The sequence below is a fragment of the Saccopteryx bilineata genome, chromosome 3 (assembly GCF_036850765.1).
Source record: "Saccopteryx bilineata isolate mSacBil1 chromosome 3, mSacBil1_pri_phased_curated, whole genome shotgun sequence".
NCBI lineage: Eukaryota > Metazoa > Chordata > Mammalia > Chiroptera > Emballonuridae > Saccopteryx > Saccopteryx bilineata.
In genome coordinates this window covers 289,897,290-289,910,142 of record NC_089492.1, presented here as the reverse complement: position 1 = coordinate 289,910,142, position 12,853 = coordinate 289,897,290, and the positions used below count along the sequence as shown (strand labels likewise).

The 12,853-nt window shown below is 56.8% G+C and overlaps 2 protein-coding genes across 4 annotated transcripts in view; one reads left to right on the top strand and one right to left on the bottom strand.

Moving 5' to 3' along the window:
* NPHP4 (nephrocystin 4) overlaps positions 1 to 8,421 on the bottom strand; it is an 86,539-nt gene extending 78,118 nt beyond the window's left edge. The window contains exons 1-2 of the mRNA XM_066270613.1: positions 8,097 to 8,421; positions 2,913 to 3,085 (exon numbers count right to left, since the gene is read on the bottom strand). Coding sequence (XP_066126710.1) covers positions 2,913 to 3,047 — 135 coding nt within the window. The 5' untranslated portion in view covers positions 3,048 to 3,085; positions 8,097 to 8,421. The remainder of the gene's footprint in view (positions 1 to 2,912; positions 3,086 to 8,096) is intronic.
* An 89-nt stretch (positions 8,422 to 8,510) lies between these two features.
* The window catches only part of KCNAB2 (potassium voltage-gated channel subfamily A regulatory beta subunit 2), a 74,207-nt gene continuing 69,864 nt past the window's right edge, over positions 8,511 to 12,853 (top strand). For 2 of the 3 annotated variants that reach the window (XM_066270620.1, XM_066270619.1), the window contains exon 1: positions 8,514 to 8,636. The gene's annotated coding sequence lies outside the window, so the exon portion shown is untranslated. Of the gene's footprint in view, positions 8,637 to 12,853 lie in introns of all 3 variants that reach the window. The other variant, XM_066270618.1, reaches the window with a different exon arrangement.

Below are 12,853 nucleotides of genomic sequence, written 5' to 3'. Positions count from 1 at the left end.
TCTATGAAGTTTTCTTTGACCGATAGGTTGGTCAGTAGCATGTTAATTTTCTACTATTTGAAGATTTCCTATCTTATTATCATGATTTCTAACTGAACAATGTATCAGTTGGTGAATGCACATTCTTTTATCATTTCAACCCTTTTAAAGTTATTGAGACTTCTCTTTATGGCCTAGCAGATGCTCTATCTCACCGAATGCCCCAAATACTTAAGAAGAATGTGTATTCTAGCTGCTGGGAGCCGTTTTGAGATGACAGGGTAGGTTGAGGTGGCTGATGGTGTTGTTCAGACCTTCCAAACCCTCCCGATTGGTTTGGTCTATCTGTTCTATCGACAGATAGTGAACTGACAGGAGAGAGTGAACAGTCTCCATAAGTTATGATGGTGACCTGAATGTAGTTCCATTTATTTCTCCACAATTTTGCTTCACGCAGTGGAGAGCCGTGTTATTGGGTGTTGCGCCCAGAAGTTGTCACAGAAGGCCTGTCACATTTTGAAAGGCTGGCTCACGGCTCACCGGCTGGCCCTTGGCTGGAATCTGGGAACTGAGATTTCGGGAGGGTTCCCACCTCCCTGACTGATAGGCATGGCTCACTGTGCTGAACTGTTTGTACAAAGCGGTATAAGCCGAACACCTGCTTCCCTCTAAGAATCCAGAACATTGGAACATGCTAGAAAGACAGAGTCTGTGTGACCAGTCCCCCCATAAACACTGAGTTTTTATTGTGTTTTTTTTAGACACTCTAGGCACTGAGTCTCTAACAAGCTTCCTTAGTGGGGGACAATTTAAGTACAGCGTAACAAGTCAGTGCTGGGGGGCAGGGGAGGTTAAGTGGATCCCGTGGGACCTCTGGCCGGGGACCCTGGAAGCTTGTGCCCACTTACCCGGACTTCCCCACCGCTCTCCCTGCTGACCGTGCTCTGTATCCTCTTGCTGTAAAAAGGCCTTTCCTGTGAGGGTGACTACAGCTGAGTCACGCTGAGCTCTCCCAGAGAATCGGCAAACCTGGGGGTGGTCTGGGGGCCCCAACACAGAGGCAGACACATTTGGGACCGTCGTGTCTTCTGGATTACCATCATTGTTACAAAGCGTCTGTCTCTGGTAGCACCGTCCAGCCTGCCGTCTGCTGTGTCTGACACGAGCATCACCACAGAGCTTCCGCATGTCTCGTGTTCACAAGGCCTCTTTCTCAACCTTTTACTTCACACATACAGTTCACGGCTTAAGGTTTAAAGTGTGCTTTTTTTATAAACAAGTTATAGGTGGGCCTTACGTGATCGTTTTTAACATGATTTGGGATCAAGAATTCCACTTGTAACCTGATCTGTGGTGGCGCAGTGGATAAAGCTTCGACCTGGAACGCTGAGGTCACTGGTTCAAAACCTGGGCTTGCCCAGTCAAGGCACATATGGGAGTTGATGCTTCCTGTTCCTCCCCCCTTTCTCTCTTTCCTCTTTCTCTCTCTCTTATCCTCTCCTCTCTCTAAAATAGATAAGTCTTTAAAAATTTTTTCAGTTTTAAGAATTATCCTACAGATGTATGTACATGAAAAATAATAATGTAAATGAAGGTATTTATTGTCGCAGTGTCTGCAATAGCACACTGGAGAGAGCCTGTGTGTTCACCAGTGACGGCCTGGAGACACAACGGTCACACATCCAGAGAAGTCCCAGGATGTCTCATGAACGAATAAGAAATTCTGCACGTAATGTCACAATCACTGACATGTTGTCCAGAACACTTCCTTTATAGCAAGGCAATACAGGGACGGTTCCTGGCTGTGTTTCCCTAGAATTTCTGGAAAGCCATATGAAGGTAGGTGGCCCCGGCTGTGTCTAGGGTGGGACACCGGCCACTGCGGGGACTCTTTGGGACGGAACACTGCTCTGTGAGCCTCTGTACATTTTCAACCACGGGGACTGTCTTTTCAAACACAAATAAATTTCCACCATGGAGTTCCTAGGGACAAAGAGACAGCTGTCCACTATCTCGGGAGCTCCCAGAGGGCAGGGGCCGCCAGAGCCAGTCCACCTTGGGTTGGAATGCCAGCTGGCTGGCCAGAGCTGTGTCACCCCAGGCAACCGCTTCACTGCTCTGGGGTTCTGTCTCCTCCTCTGTGAAACGGGGGTGAGGACAGTCCCTAGTTCTCAGTACCGTTGTGAGGAGGAAATGGATGAGCACAAGTCAGGTGCCACAGGACCTAATGCAGCGGCAGGGACACAGGGGCGCTCGGCCACATGGGGGACTGAGCCATGCAAGATGGGATTTCGCAGACCCAGGTCCCTACCACTCTCAGTGCATGGGGACTCGCTCTGCCGACAGCAACACTGGACAGTCTTGTGCGTGCAGCCAAACCCCCTGGGGTCTGGCAGCCACGTGTTCTCACGGGCAGGCCAGGACCCTTGGGCATCCCCACGGGCCTCACCAGAACAACCCAATCCCCTGGGGGTTCGATGGGAAGCACAGGTCCCCTGCCCGCTGAAGGCACAGGTGGATGCATGCAGGGTCTGGAGCCAGGACCCAAGTGTGCAGAAGGCTGTGGTACATCCGAGTATAGGGCTCTGCCCCCAGTTCTCCTGCCAGGCTAAAAGCAGGCTGTGCCAAGCTGTGCGCAAAGCCACCTCTTACAAACAACCTGGCACAGACAGAACCAAGGAAATCAGATCGCCTGGGTTTTAAAATTGCTCCACTGTGGGCAGAAAGAAACCCTTACCCAGTGTCAAAAGTGCTGACAGAGTCGCTGAGTCATGTTATTCTCTTTGCTGATGGGACACTTTGCCTCTGAATACTGCCAAGGCCCAAGGGAATGGGTACAGTGGGGAGACTCAGATAAATGAGTGAAAATCCATAGTCTCCCAGCTGAGAGCAGCAATAATGTGTGTTTGACAATAAATAGCATATTTCTTTACCTGCTTGGTTAGCGGCCCATCGAGCCACTTTAGGACACACTGAAATGCCGTCGATTCCTTTGAGGACTGGCGTGCTCTCTGTGGGTGGGGAGGGACCTGCACGTTTTGCTCAAAAATCTGGTGCCAGTCATGCATTCTGCCGGTCTGCAGGTCCCTTGGGCCTCTATGATCACCTGCACCAATTCATGTTCATAGAAAGAAACAGGGTGTAAGGACCACAGTGCTCAGAGCAAATCCTGAAAGTCTCCTGCCTCCCACTGCATCCCAGAGGACCCAACATCCCCGAAACTCACACCCCGCAATTCCACACCTCCATACCCTGGCGTGGTAGGCTGGCACCCACACCGCCTTCCCCTGCTAAGCGGGCCCATCTCGCTTCAGAAAACCTTTCTGCCCCTCTGCTTGCAAGCCAACCAGAGCCCGACTACCCTGGCCTTGGGGACTGGCTTGGGGACAGACACACGAGGGCTGCTCTGTATAGCTGTGGAGGCTAAGGACTGCACGGGGCACCGGGCCTTGGGCACTAGGGCTATCTTGGACAGGACCGGGGAGCAGGACCCAGTTGGAGCCAACAAAATGCCAATCCCAGAGCTTCTGCTGTTGAGCATGAGACATTTTTCTCCACGGCTCCTGGAGCAGAGAGGCCATCAGCCTGAAGCTGCCAGGGGCCCGTGGGCGGGGGTCACCCACCTGCAGACACACATAGAAAGCAGGCAGAGCAGAACCAGAGCAAGGGCCACGGGGTCCGGGGGACCCAGGGCGGCTCAGTTACAGGAAGTGTCCCTTGTTGCTGAAGCCAGCGAGGGACAGGTTCTGAGCATCACAGGTTTCTTGGAGACCTGGCTCACTCAGGGTGGCATCTGCCTCTCGGCCAGACAAGGGATCTAAACCTTCTTGAGGTTCTTTTTGGCTGACAAAAAAACCTTAAGGCTTTGGCTTTGACAAGAGGTTGAATTTCTATACGTTTAAGTGACAAGTGAAAAAAGGCAGCGGGTTGGTCTCCTCCACCAGCAATTCTGTAAACGTGGTCCCCAAGCCTCTGGGGGTCCCCCAGTCTGGTCAAGGGGCCCCACAAGGTCAGAGCTGTTTTCATAACATCCACATAGATCGGCCTTTCTCGCAGCGTTGACATTTGCGCTGACGGAGCAAGGCCATAATGGGCCCGGGCCGCGAGTTGCACAGGCGGCTTTGTTCACACAGCAAGACGCCGCTTCTCCGGGAAAGAACGGCTGAGCAACAAAACCTGCTTATTCAGACTCGCACTTGGCAGCTCTGTCCAACGTGAACAAAAGGAGCCTGTCACTTCGAGGAGGACTTAGAATCAAGAAAATCTGCATCCTCCACCATGAGCCTGACACCTTCTCAAAGGCGTCTCCGAGGGGAGGAACCGTGCTGGCTGCGGCAAAAGTGATCTCTTGAAATTGCACGGTTAAGTGTGTCAATATCTGGAAGGTCCGCGTAACTCAGAGACTGCACGTTCCGAGGGAACAGTGAAGGACGACGGAAACTCCCGCAGGAGGAACAGGTCCACCCAAAGTGCAAGACGGACTGGAGGACTTGAATGGAGCAAGGATGGGGAAGTCATTGGCAGGCGCCACCCCCCACCCTGTATTCCGGTCACTCACCCATATGATTACTGGGAAGGAACTGGGGTGGGGGAGGGTCATCCTGGATTAGCCAGGTGAGCCTCACACAGTCCAAAGGGTCCTTACAAGAAAGGCAGGAGGGCTCAGCGCAAAGGCCAGGCGACCACAGAAGCGGGGAGGGATGTGAAGGTGGAGGAAGGAGCCAGAAGCCAAGGAGTGCAGGCAGCCTCTGGCAACGGGAAAAGGCGAGGAAACGGATGCGCCCCTTGAGCCTCCAGAAGGAACCCACCCTGCCAGCACCGTGACTCTAGCCCAGGGAGACAGATTTCAGAATTCCAGCCTCCAGACCTGTGAGAGGATAAACTTGTGTTGCTTTAAGCCATCCGCTTTGTGGTAACTTGTTACGGAAGCCACGGACTCACACAGGTGTCCACAACATGTAAGAAGACGCCTGACCCATACCTGGTGGGAGAGCCACCTGTCTGGGAGGACTCCTGGGAGGCCCCAGGGTCCAGCCACTAAGCCCCAGGGCCGCCGCCTGTGCTCCCCTTGGTCAGGGCACTTGCTACCACCTGCCCTGGACTCATCTGCTCACAGGCCAACTGCTTATAGAGGAGCCTTTCTGTGTCCTTGGTAGCTGGCTCCCCATCAGAACTCAATAAATATTCACAAAAGCAAACAGAAATTTAAAGTTGACACCCAAGCATTTTTTTTTCCAAAGAAATGTTTTTCGGGATGTCTATTCATGCAAAGCAAGTGCCCCAACAGACTGATGGAGGTTTGCACAGAGGATTGCACAGAGGAAGTCCTTCCTGCCTCAGAGTGCGGGCAGAGCACGTACCACGCACCACCACGGAAGGAGGCCTGCCCCGCATCCCCATCCCCCCCACCCCACTCCAGGACTGCATCTCTGCAGGTGGCTCTAGACTTCGCTCACCTGCCCCTCCCTGACCCAGTACCTCCTCCCCCTTCCCTGCGTGACTGTGGGGCCCAATGCTGGACTGGTGTTGCTGAAGTACACTCAGCAACTTCAGTAGGTGTTGCTGAAGGACACTCGTGTCCCTGTTCACCCTTATGGGGGGGGGCACACGATGGCCCCCAGCTGTCCCAGAGAACACACACAGGGAAGGAGGCATCTATTCTGAAAGAAACAGCCACCCAAAATCCAAACACTGAATGGGGGGGGGGGAGGCAGGGGGGCAGGTGGAGGCAGGCGGCAACAGTCTGCATGGGCAATAGAGGCAGACACCTGGGACACAGGCTCCTGGGGTAGGAGCCCAGGCAGCTGCAGGGGCTGCGACACCTTCCCAACCCCCTAAAAAAGCTTCCCCCAGCCCTCCTCCACCCCATCTCCATGCTGCCCTACGCCAGTTCCTCTCAGACATTAGACAGACAGACACAACCACACACACACAACCCTGAGTAATGCCTCCTTGTCCTTTGAGAGTCACATCAAATGCCACCTTCTCAGGGTGAGCACCCATTCCCGCACCAGTGGCTCCCATGGGATCCTGGCGCAGGAGTCCCCACACCTCTCAGTTACTGCTATCCTACAAGACCGCGCCCCGCGAGGTGGGGATGCAGTCCTCATGGCTGAGGAGTGAGTCAATGCTCACATGGTCTTGTGGTCTTGTGGAGGAATTGAGATCGCTGTGGAGGGAGGGCAGAGCAGCCCCTGGAGCCAGATGAACAATAATGAAAAAACAGGAGGACTCCATGCTTTTCCAAGAAAAGGGTACAATGAGCTGGGGAGGGGTGACACAAAGGAAATATGCCAGCTTGTATTGAGCCCTGCGCGATGAGCCAGGCACCCACAAACACGTTCACACGCTTATTATTCCAACAATGCTGTAAGTACCCATTATCATCCCCGCCTCACAGGGTGGACAGCGAGGCTCACAGGTTCAATGGCCATTCCAAAGTCACAAAGCCAGCCGTGCCTGACCTCAAAGCCACTGTAACCATGCCTGCCCCTGCTGTCCCACCAAGGCCAGGAGAGGTAAAGGGACAGGAGGTGCCAGGGGTAGAGTGGGAGCACTGGCCGGGGAACCGGGTTGGTCCTCGCTCTCTCTCTGACTTCTGTAAGGTTGCTGGCCCCTCCCTACGTCTGTCTCCCACCTACCCAACGAGGGGGCTATGAAGTTGCCCGAGGTCTTTGCTGCTGCAAACCCAGTCAGCAGCTTACCAACACCTGTTCTGGGCCAGCACACAGAGCAAGACTGACCAACGCCCTGAGTTCAACAAGCTAAAGGTCCAGTGGGAGACAGAGACAAGGGGTGAGGGAGCAGCACAGAGGGGACAAGCCTAGTCCAGCCTCCTTTCTGGGGGGCTGAAAGCAGGCAGGGGATGGAGGGGGAGGAACTGATGAAGTAAGCTGGGCCAAAATCCTGGGAAAGGGAGGGACAGGAGCCGTGAGGAGCCATCCAGGGAAGCTGCCTTCCCAGAAATGAACAAGAGCATGAATAACTGAGACCCAAACGCTTTGGAGAACTTTTAGGGGGAGTAAGTGGAGATCCAATGAAACACTGTCTGGAATTGCCTCATTCAAGAAATCTTGGAGTATCCACCATGGGTCAGACCCTGGAGAAACCTTGCTGATCACAATGGACAAGCTCCCTGCCCTCCTAGCATGTATGGGGGGGGGGGGGGGGGGATACAAGTTAGCAGGATCAGATGCAGTGATCTGTGACAGAGAGACCTGGGTTAGAACCCAGCTGGCTACCTATGGTCATCTCCGGGCCTCTTTTCTAACTATGTAGGCGTGAGGCTGGACTTCCTTCACCTACTTCAGCCAAAACCAGACAGTGCAACACAGAAAGGAGGAGTGGGTCTGAGAACGCGGCCATCTCTGGGAACAGGCGTTGAAGAGACGTGCACAGGTGGGAGGTCTTTGAGTCTGAGGGAGGTGCAGGCAGGAGAGGGACCATCCAGGCCACAAAAGGGGGCCAGGTGGTGAGCTCAGAGCCAGTCGAGAGGTCAGCGGGCTGGACAGCAGAGGGTGAAGGCAGCGTGTCAGTCATGGGCGCAGGACGCAGGCAGCTGGGTAGCCTCCTGCGAAGACCAGAGAGTCTGGAGATCTTCGTGGGCGGCGGCACCAACAGGCAATGGGCACCCACAAGGGATGGGCACCCAGCCCAGGGCAGGCACCCAGCGAGGCTCCCCCACAGGGCTCTGGCCAGGGAAGGCCGCTGGGGACGCCAAATCAGAAAGACTAACGCCGGAAGTCTCAGCAAAGCCCACCCTGTCCGTACCGCGCCCACCTTAAGCTGGGGGTGGGGTGGCAGCAGAGGGGCTCAGGGTCAAGGAGCAGAGGGCGAAGGTTAAGCCCTAAGGCGCCCAGACGCCTAAGGAACCAGTGGCCCCGGACCGAACCAAGTGTCAAGGCGAAGAGGGGACATGCAACTGAGGCGGGCACCGCCCTGCGCCCCACCCGCCCGCCGCGCCCCGCAGGCACCGGGACCCTTCGGAGAGACGTACGGAGCACCCCAAACCCCAAGCCGATGACCCCGCCCGCTCAGCGGCGCCGGCATCTGGAGGCGGTGCCCAGCCTCCCCCCAAGGCCAGCCAACGTGGTTCCGCCCGCCGCGGGCCGCGTTACCTAGGAGACCGGCCCGCCGCGCCCGCGCCCACCCTGGAGCAACGAGGCCCACGCTCTCCACGAAGTGACCCACGATGGACTCAGAGCCCCGGCGGCCAGCCGGTATCCACCGGAGCTGTAGGCCTCGTAGACCAAGGACTGCTCAAAGGACGCCCCGGCCACTGCCACCGCAGGGGGAGCCTCTCTAGGCGGCGCGGCGCGCGTTCTGCGGCCGCGATCCCGCACCGTGTCACCGTCACCGACCAATCAGAGGCCGAGTCGAGAGGGTCCTTGCTCTGCCACCATCAGCCAATCAGCGCGGCGGCGGGCCCGTCCTTATTTGCATGTCCTGCGAGCCCTCAGCCAATGGAAATGTGACTGGCGTGAATTCCAGCGAATGATAAGCTAGCAGAGGCGTAGCCCCGGGTGTCCCACGAGGTGAAGATGCTGCGGGCGGAACCTGGCCGAGAGAGCGGGATTCCGGGGCGCGCTCAAGTCGCAGTGGCAGGGCGGGAAGGAAGATCCGGAGCGGGGCTAAGAATCCGGAGCTGGAGCCCCCAGGTGAGTGCCGGCGGAGACCCCGGCGGGCTGTGCTGTCTACGGCAGCGCACCGGGAGAGCGGCGGTGGGCCCTCGCGAGCTCGCGCATATTCTCCATCTCCTCTTCCCCAGCGCGTCCCCGCGACCTCCCCCGTCCTCCTCTCTTCTCCCTCGGTCTGGCTCACCTCCTTCTCCATCGTCTCCCTTCCCCATCACCTCCCTTCCCCCATCCCGTCCTCCCTTGCCTGCCCTGTCTGTCATCCCTCCCGACCTTTCCGCTCCGGTCCCCGACCCCTGCCGCAAACTTCATCCCTCCCCTCGTCCTGGTGCCCCACGGCCCCATCTCTGTACCCTCCGCTTTCCGCAACCGCGCCTCGCCTTCCCCCCACCCCCTCTTCCCGTCCTGTCTCCGGCCTCTGCGCAGCCCCGTCAGAGCGCGCTTGGTGCCGGTCCTCCCCGTGGCTCCATCCTTTTTGCTCCCGAAGGCTGACCCTGCCGTTCCCTCCTGGTCCCTGCCCCCGCCCTCCCACCCCTTCAGCTCGCAGTCTCTCCCGTGGGTGCCCTCTCCACCTTGCCCCACTCTCCAGGACCTCGGCACAGTCTTCGTGCACGCCCCTCCCTCCCTGCGCCCTTGCTGCATCTTCAGGTTCCCTTCTCCTGCCACCTCCCTACCTGCTGCGGCTCCGGAAGGACACAGGGAACCAGCCACTGCACCGCTGCATGGCATGCCGCAGTAGCAGCAGCTGTGTACCTACCTGCCCACCTCCCACCCTCCTCCTACCCAGGCGCACCCCAGCTCCACTCCTGGCGTTTGTTCTGGAGGCTTCTAGGGGGGCTACACTTTGCCTAGAGCAGCCTGGGGGATCTCCAGGTGGAAAGCCCCTGGGCACCCTTTCCTGCCTGTGCCGTTCTCCCTGGCCACTACCTCCCTCCCCACCCTCCCCACCATCCCCACGTCCCTACCCAGCCTCACTTTGTGATTCAGCATTTTTGGGTTGATAACTTTCTTTGCTTCCTGGCATGACAGGGACCAAGGCTTATGGGGCTGAAGGCAGGGTGTCTTGAGCCTTCAGTTAGCCAGGGCCACCTTAGGACACAACCTGAGCTACCTGGATGGAGAGCAGGGACCTGCCTTTGGGGGCTGCCTCTTCCCCCCTTTCATTTGTTACCCTGTGTTGAACCACATCCAAGGGGAGATGACATAAGTAATAGCTCTTGGGGAAATGAGCTATTAGCATTTATGGAAATTAATACATCCACATCCGAGGATCAGGAACACCAAGTTCAGGCCACAGCTGTCCCACTCTCTGTTGTTTCAGGATTTCTTCTCTCTCTGCAACTTCTTCTCCCCCTCAAAAATGCCAGCCCCTTTCCAATGCCAAGAGTGAGCTCCAGCTCTGTGAGGGAAGCTGCACTGAGGCCCCATGTTGCAGGGTTTGGGGACCTGCGTGCCGAGAATCCCATCTGCCCTCCTGATCGCTGGCTTGACAAATGCGTCCACGCTCATGGCGGTTCCTGGGCTTCTGCCCCTGTGCCCTGGCAATGGGGGCCCCAGAGGGCATTGGCTCCTCAGATCATGTCCATAGAGACTGTGGATGCTCTCCAAGTTTACATCTGCCTAAATGGCTCTGAGGGTGCTCTGGGATAGAGCACATTCCTGCCTCAGAAGCATCCTGCTGGAGGATGCTTCATCCAGCATCCGGTTCCTTGTACCTCTCTCTGCTCTGCCCATCCACACACACTGTGGGCACTGCTCAGCCTCTGTGGACTGAGCCAGGCTGTGGGGTGGGATGAGGTGGGGGGGGGGGAGCATGAAAAGTATGGAACCTGGTCTCATGCTCAAAATCCTTTTGAGTTTGGATGTGGAGCCTGGATGGGGAGACGTTGGCACACTGGAGGGTGGCTCAATAGGACACTGTTTCTTGCCTGGTGAAGGTCTCAGCTATGGGCTGGGGAGGGCGGGGGGAGAGGGGGTCAAAGGGGTAGTGAGCTCGGGGTGGGGCAGCTCCTGAGACTTCATGCCATGGGCTTTCTCTCTTTCCTTTTTCAAGGATCTTCTAAACCCCAAATGACTCAGGAGGAAGTGAGAGGTAGAGTCTTGATTAGGCAGTTTCCTGGAGAGACTGGGAGGGAGGGGCCTCCTCTACACTTGCCCGTTTGTTGGTTCTGGGCCTTGGCAACTGGGCAGCAGGCACTTGGTGAAGGAAGGCCTCCTCTGAGTTGGAGACCCAGGGGATGCATTTCTTTTGTGGGGACTTCAAGAGGAAGCAGCCTGTCTTTAGTCCTTGACTAAATTCTCAGTGACCTTCACGTCACCAAAGGACCCAGAGCCAGAGTGGTTTTCTGGGGTCCCTGAATAATGGAACAGAACAGGACCAGCTGCAGGCATATTTGGGGAGGATGGTCTCCAAGAGTGTCTGGGGCCAGGGACCCCCACACCTTTCTCCATCCCCCTTCCCAGCAACTGGGGCTATTGCTTCATAGAGCTGCCAGGGTCTTGGCCACCTGCCCCCCTCAGAAGAATCAGAGGAAGCCCGTGGGCAGTGATTTCTTCAAGGTCATTCAGAGGCAGGGGTGGGGCCAGGTTAGACCCCTCCCCTCCTGGCAGTTGGAGCCCAGGTCACTTCTTTGGCTCTCCGAGCCCTCCTTGGACCTGCCGCCCTTGTTCACTCTTTAGGAAGGCCACTATGGAGGTGTTGCTGACATGCACAGAGGAAATGGGTGCCCTAGGGTGCGTCCGAGTCACTGGAGAGGATGGGGGAGGCTGTTAGGAGTGAGAGGTGCTGCCAACCACAGAGAATGGTGGCAACGCCATCCTGCCTGCCCTGGCAGGTCCCCCAAAGCAAGGACCCTATGGTTCCAAGATGTCAAAGAGATGGCAGGGTCCCGGCCACTGAGCCCCCGGAGACGAAAGAGAGAAGGGGCTCTACTCATGCTGGATGTGCGCTTCCAACCTTGCTTCACCTTGGATCTTTTTTTTTTTTTTTTTTTTTTTAAGATTTTTATTTATTTATTATAGAGAAGGGGGGGGGAGCAGGAAGCATCAACTCCCATATGTGCCTTGACCAGGCAAGCCCAGGGTTTTGAACTGGCAACCTCAGTATTTCCAGGTTGACGCTTTATCCACTGCGCCACCACAGGTCAGGCCACCTTGGATCTTAAATAACCCTGCGAGGTAGGCTGGCTAACCAGGATGGGGAAACTGAGGCACGGAGCAGGGGCGAGACTGGCCCGGCCTCCTGGCTCATGAGGAGCCAGGCACGCCCTCCTCGTAAATTCTTAGCCCCCACTACAGATAATCAGAGTTCAATTCCAGCTCCCGAGGACATGGAAGCCTGCCTTCTCCATGACTGGGAACCCCAGCATATCAGCCCCCACTCACTGTGTGCCCCTTTTCTTTGGGGCGACTCTGAGGAGTTTGGTCCTTGGCTCAGCCAGTGCAGGGGAGAAAAAGGGAGCAAGGGGTCCCCGAGAGAGCACACCTGGGCCAGGTGGGAATATCACCCACCTGGTCATCCCATTACTGTGGGGAGGGGGGGTAGCTCAAGGCTTTCCAAGGGGCCTGGCCCTGGCAGAGACCAGAGTCACCCTGCCGGGTGGACATGAGCAAGACTGCATCCTCTTACCCTTTGCCACATCCAACGGGACTCAGAGGGCTGGCCTTCCCCTCCCTGCATGCCGGGGGATGAGCTCTGGGCCCAGCGCCCCCCACCGGCTCCCACACACCCAGATTTCCAGTGCATAATGGGATGAGGTCCTGGGAGGCCAAGCCCTGCTCTGCCCGGTGTCCACGTGGTTAATCCCAGGGTCGGGGCACTGTGTGTCCCTCGCCACAGAGCAGCCCCCCTCCCCAATACCTGGCACCTGCCTCCCTTGAGCCCCCTCTTTGCAGGCAGTTGTCCCTGTCTGACTCAGGCACTTGTAGAACTGTCCCAACGCCTTGCAGGGTCCAGATAACATAGGACTGAGGAAAAGGGAAAATGCAGAGAGGCAGTGGGACCCTCTGGCCCAGTACCACAGCCATGCTGCAGACCCCGTTAGGACGTCCCCACCATGACCTTGACTGCTGAGCAATTGAGACCCGTCACCCAACTCGAGGCTGGAGACCAGCGGCGCACGATTTGCCTTCTCAGAACCCCACACAGGGTTCAAAGACAAACCGGAAACCGTTCGTGACAGGGCTGGTTTCCCCAGTAAGCAAGCGACATCTCGGGTCCCCTAGACACTGGATCTTGTCCA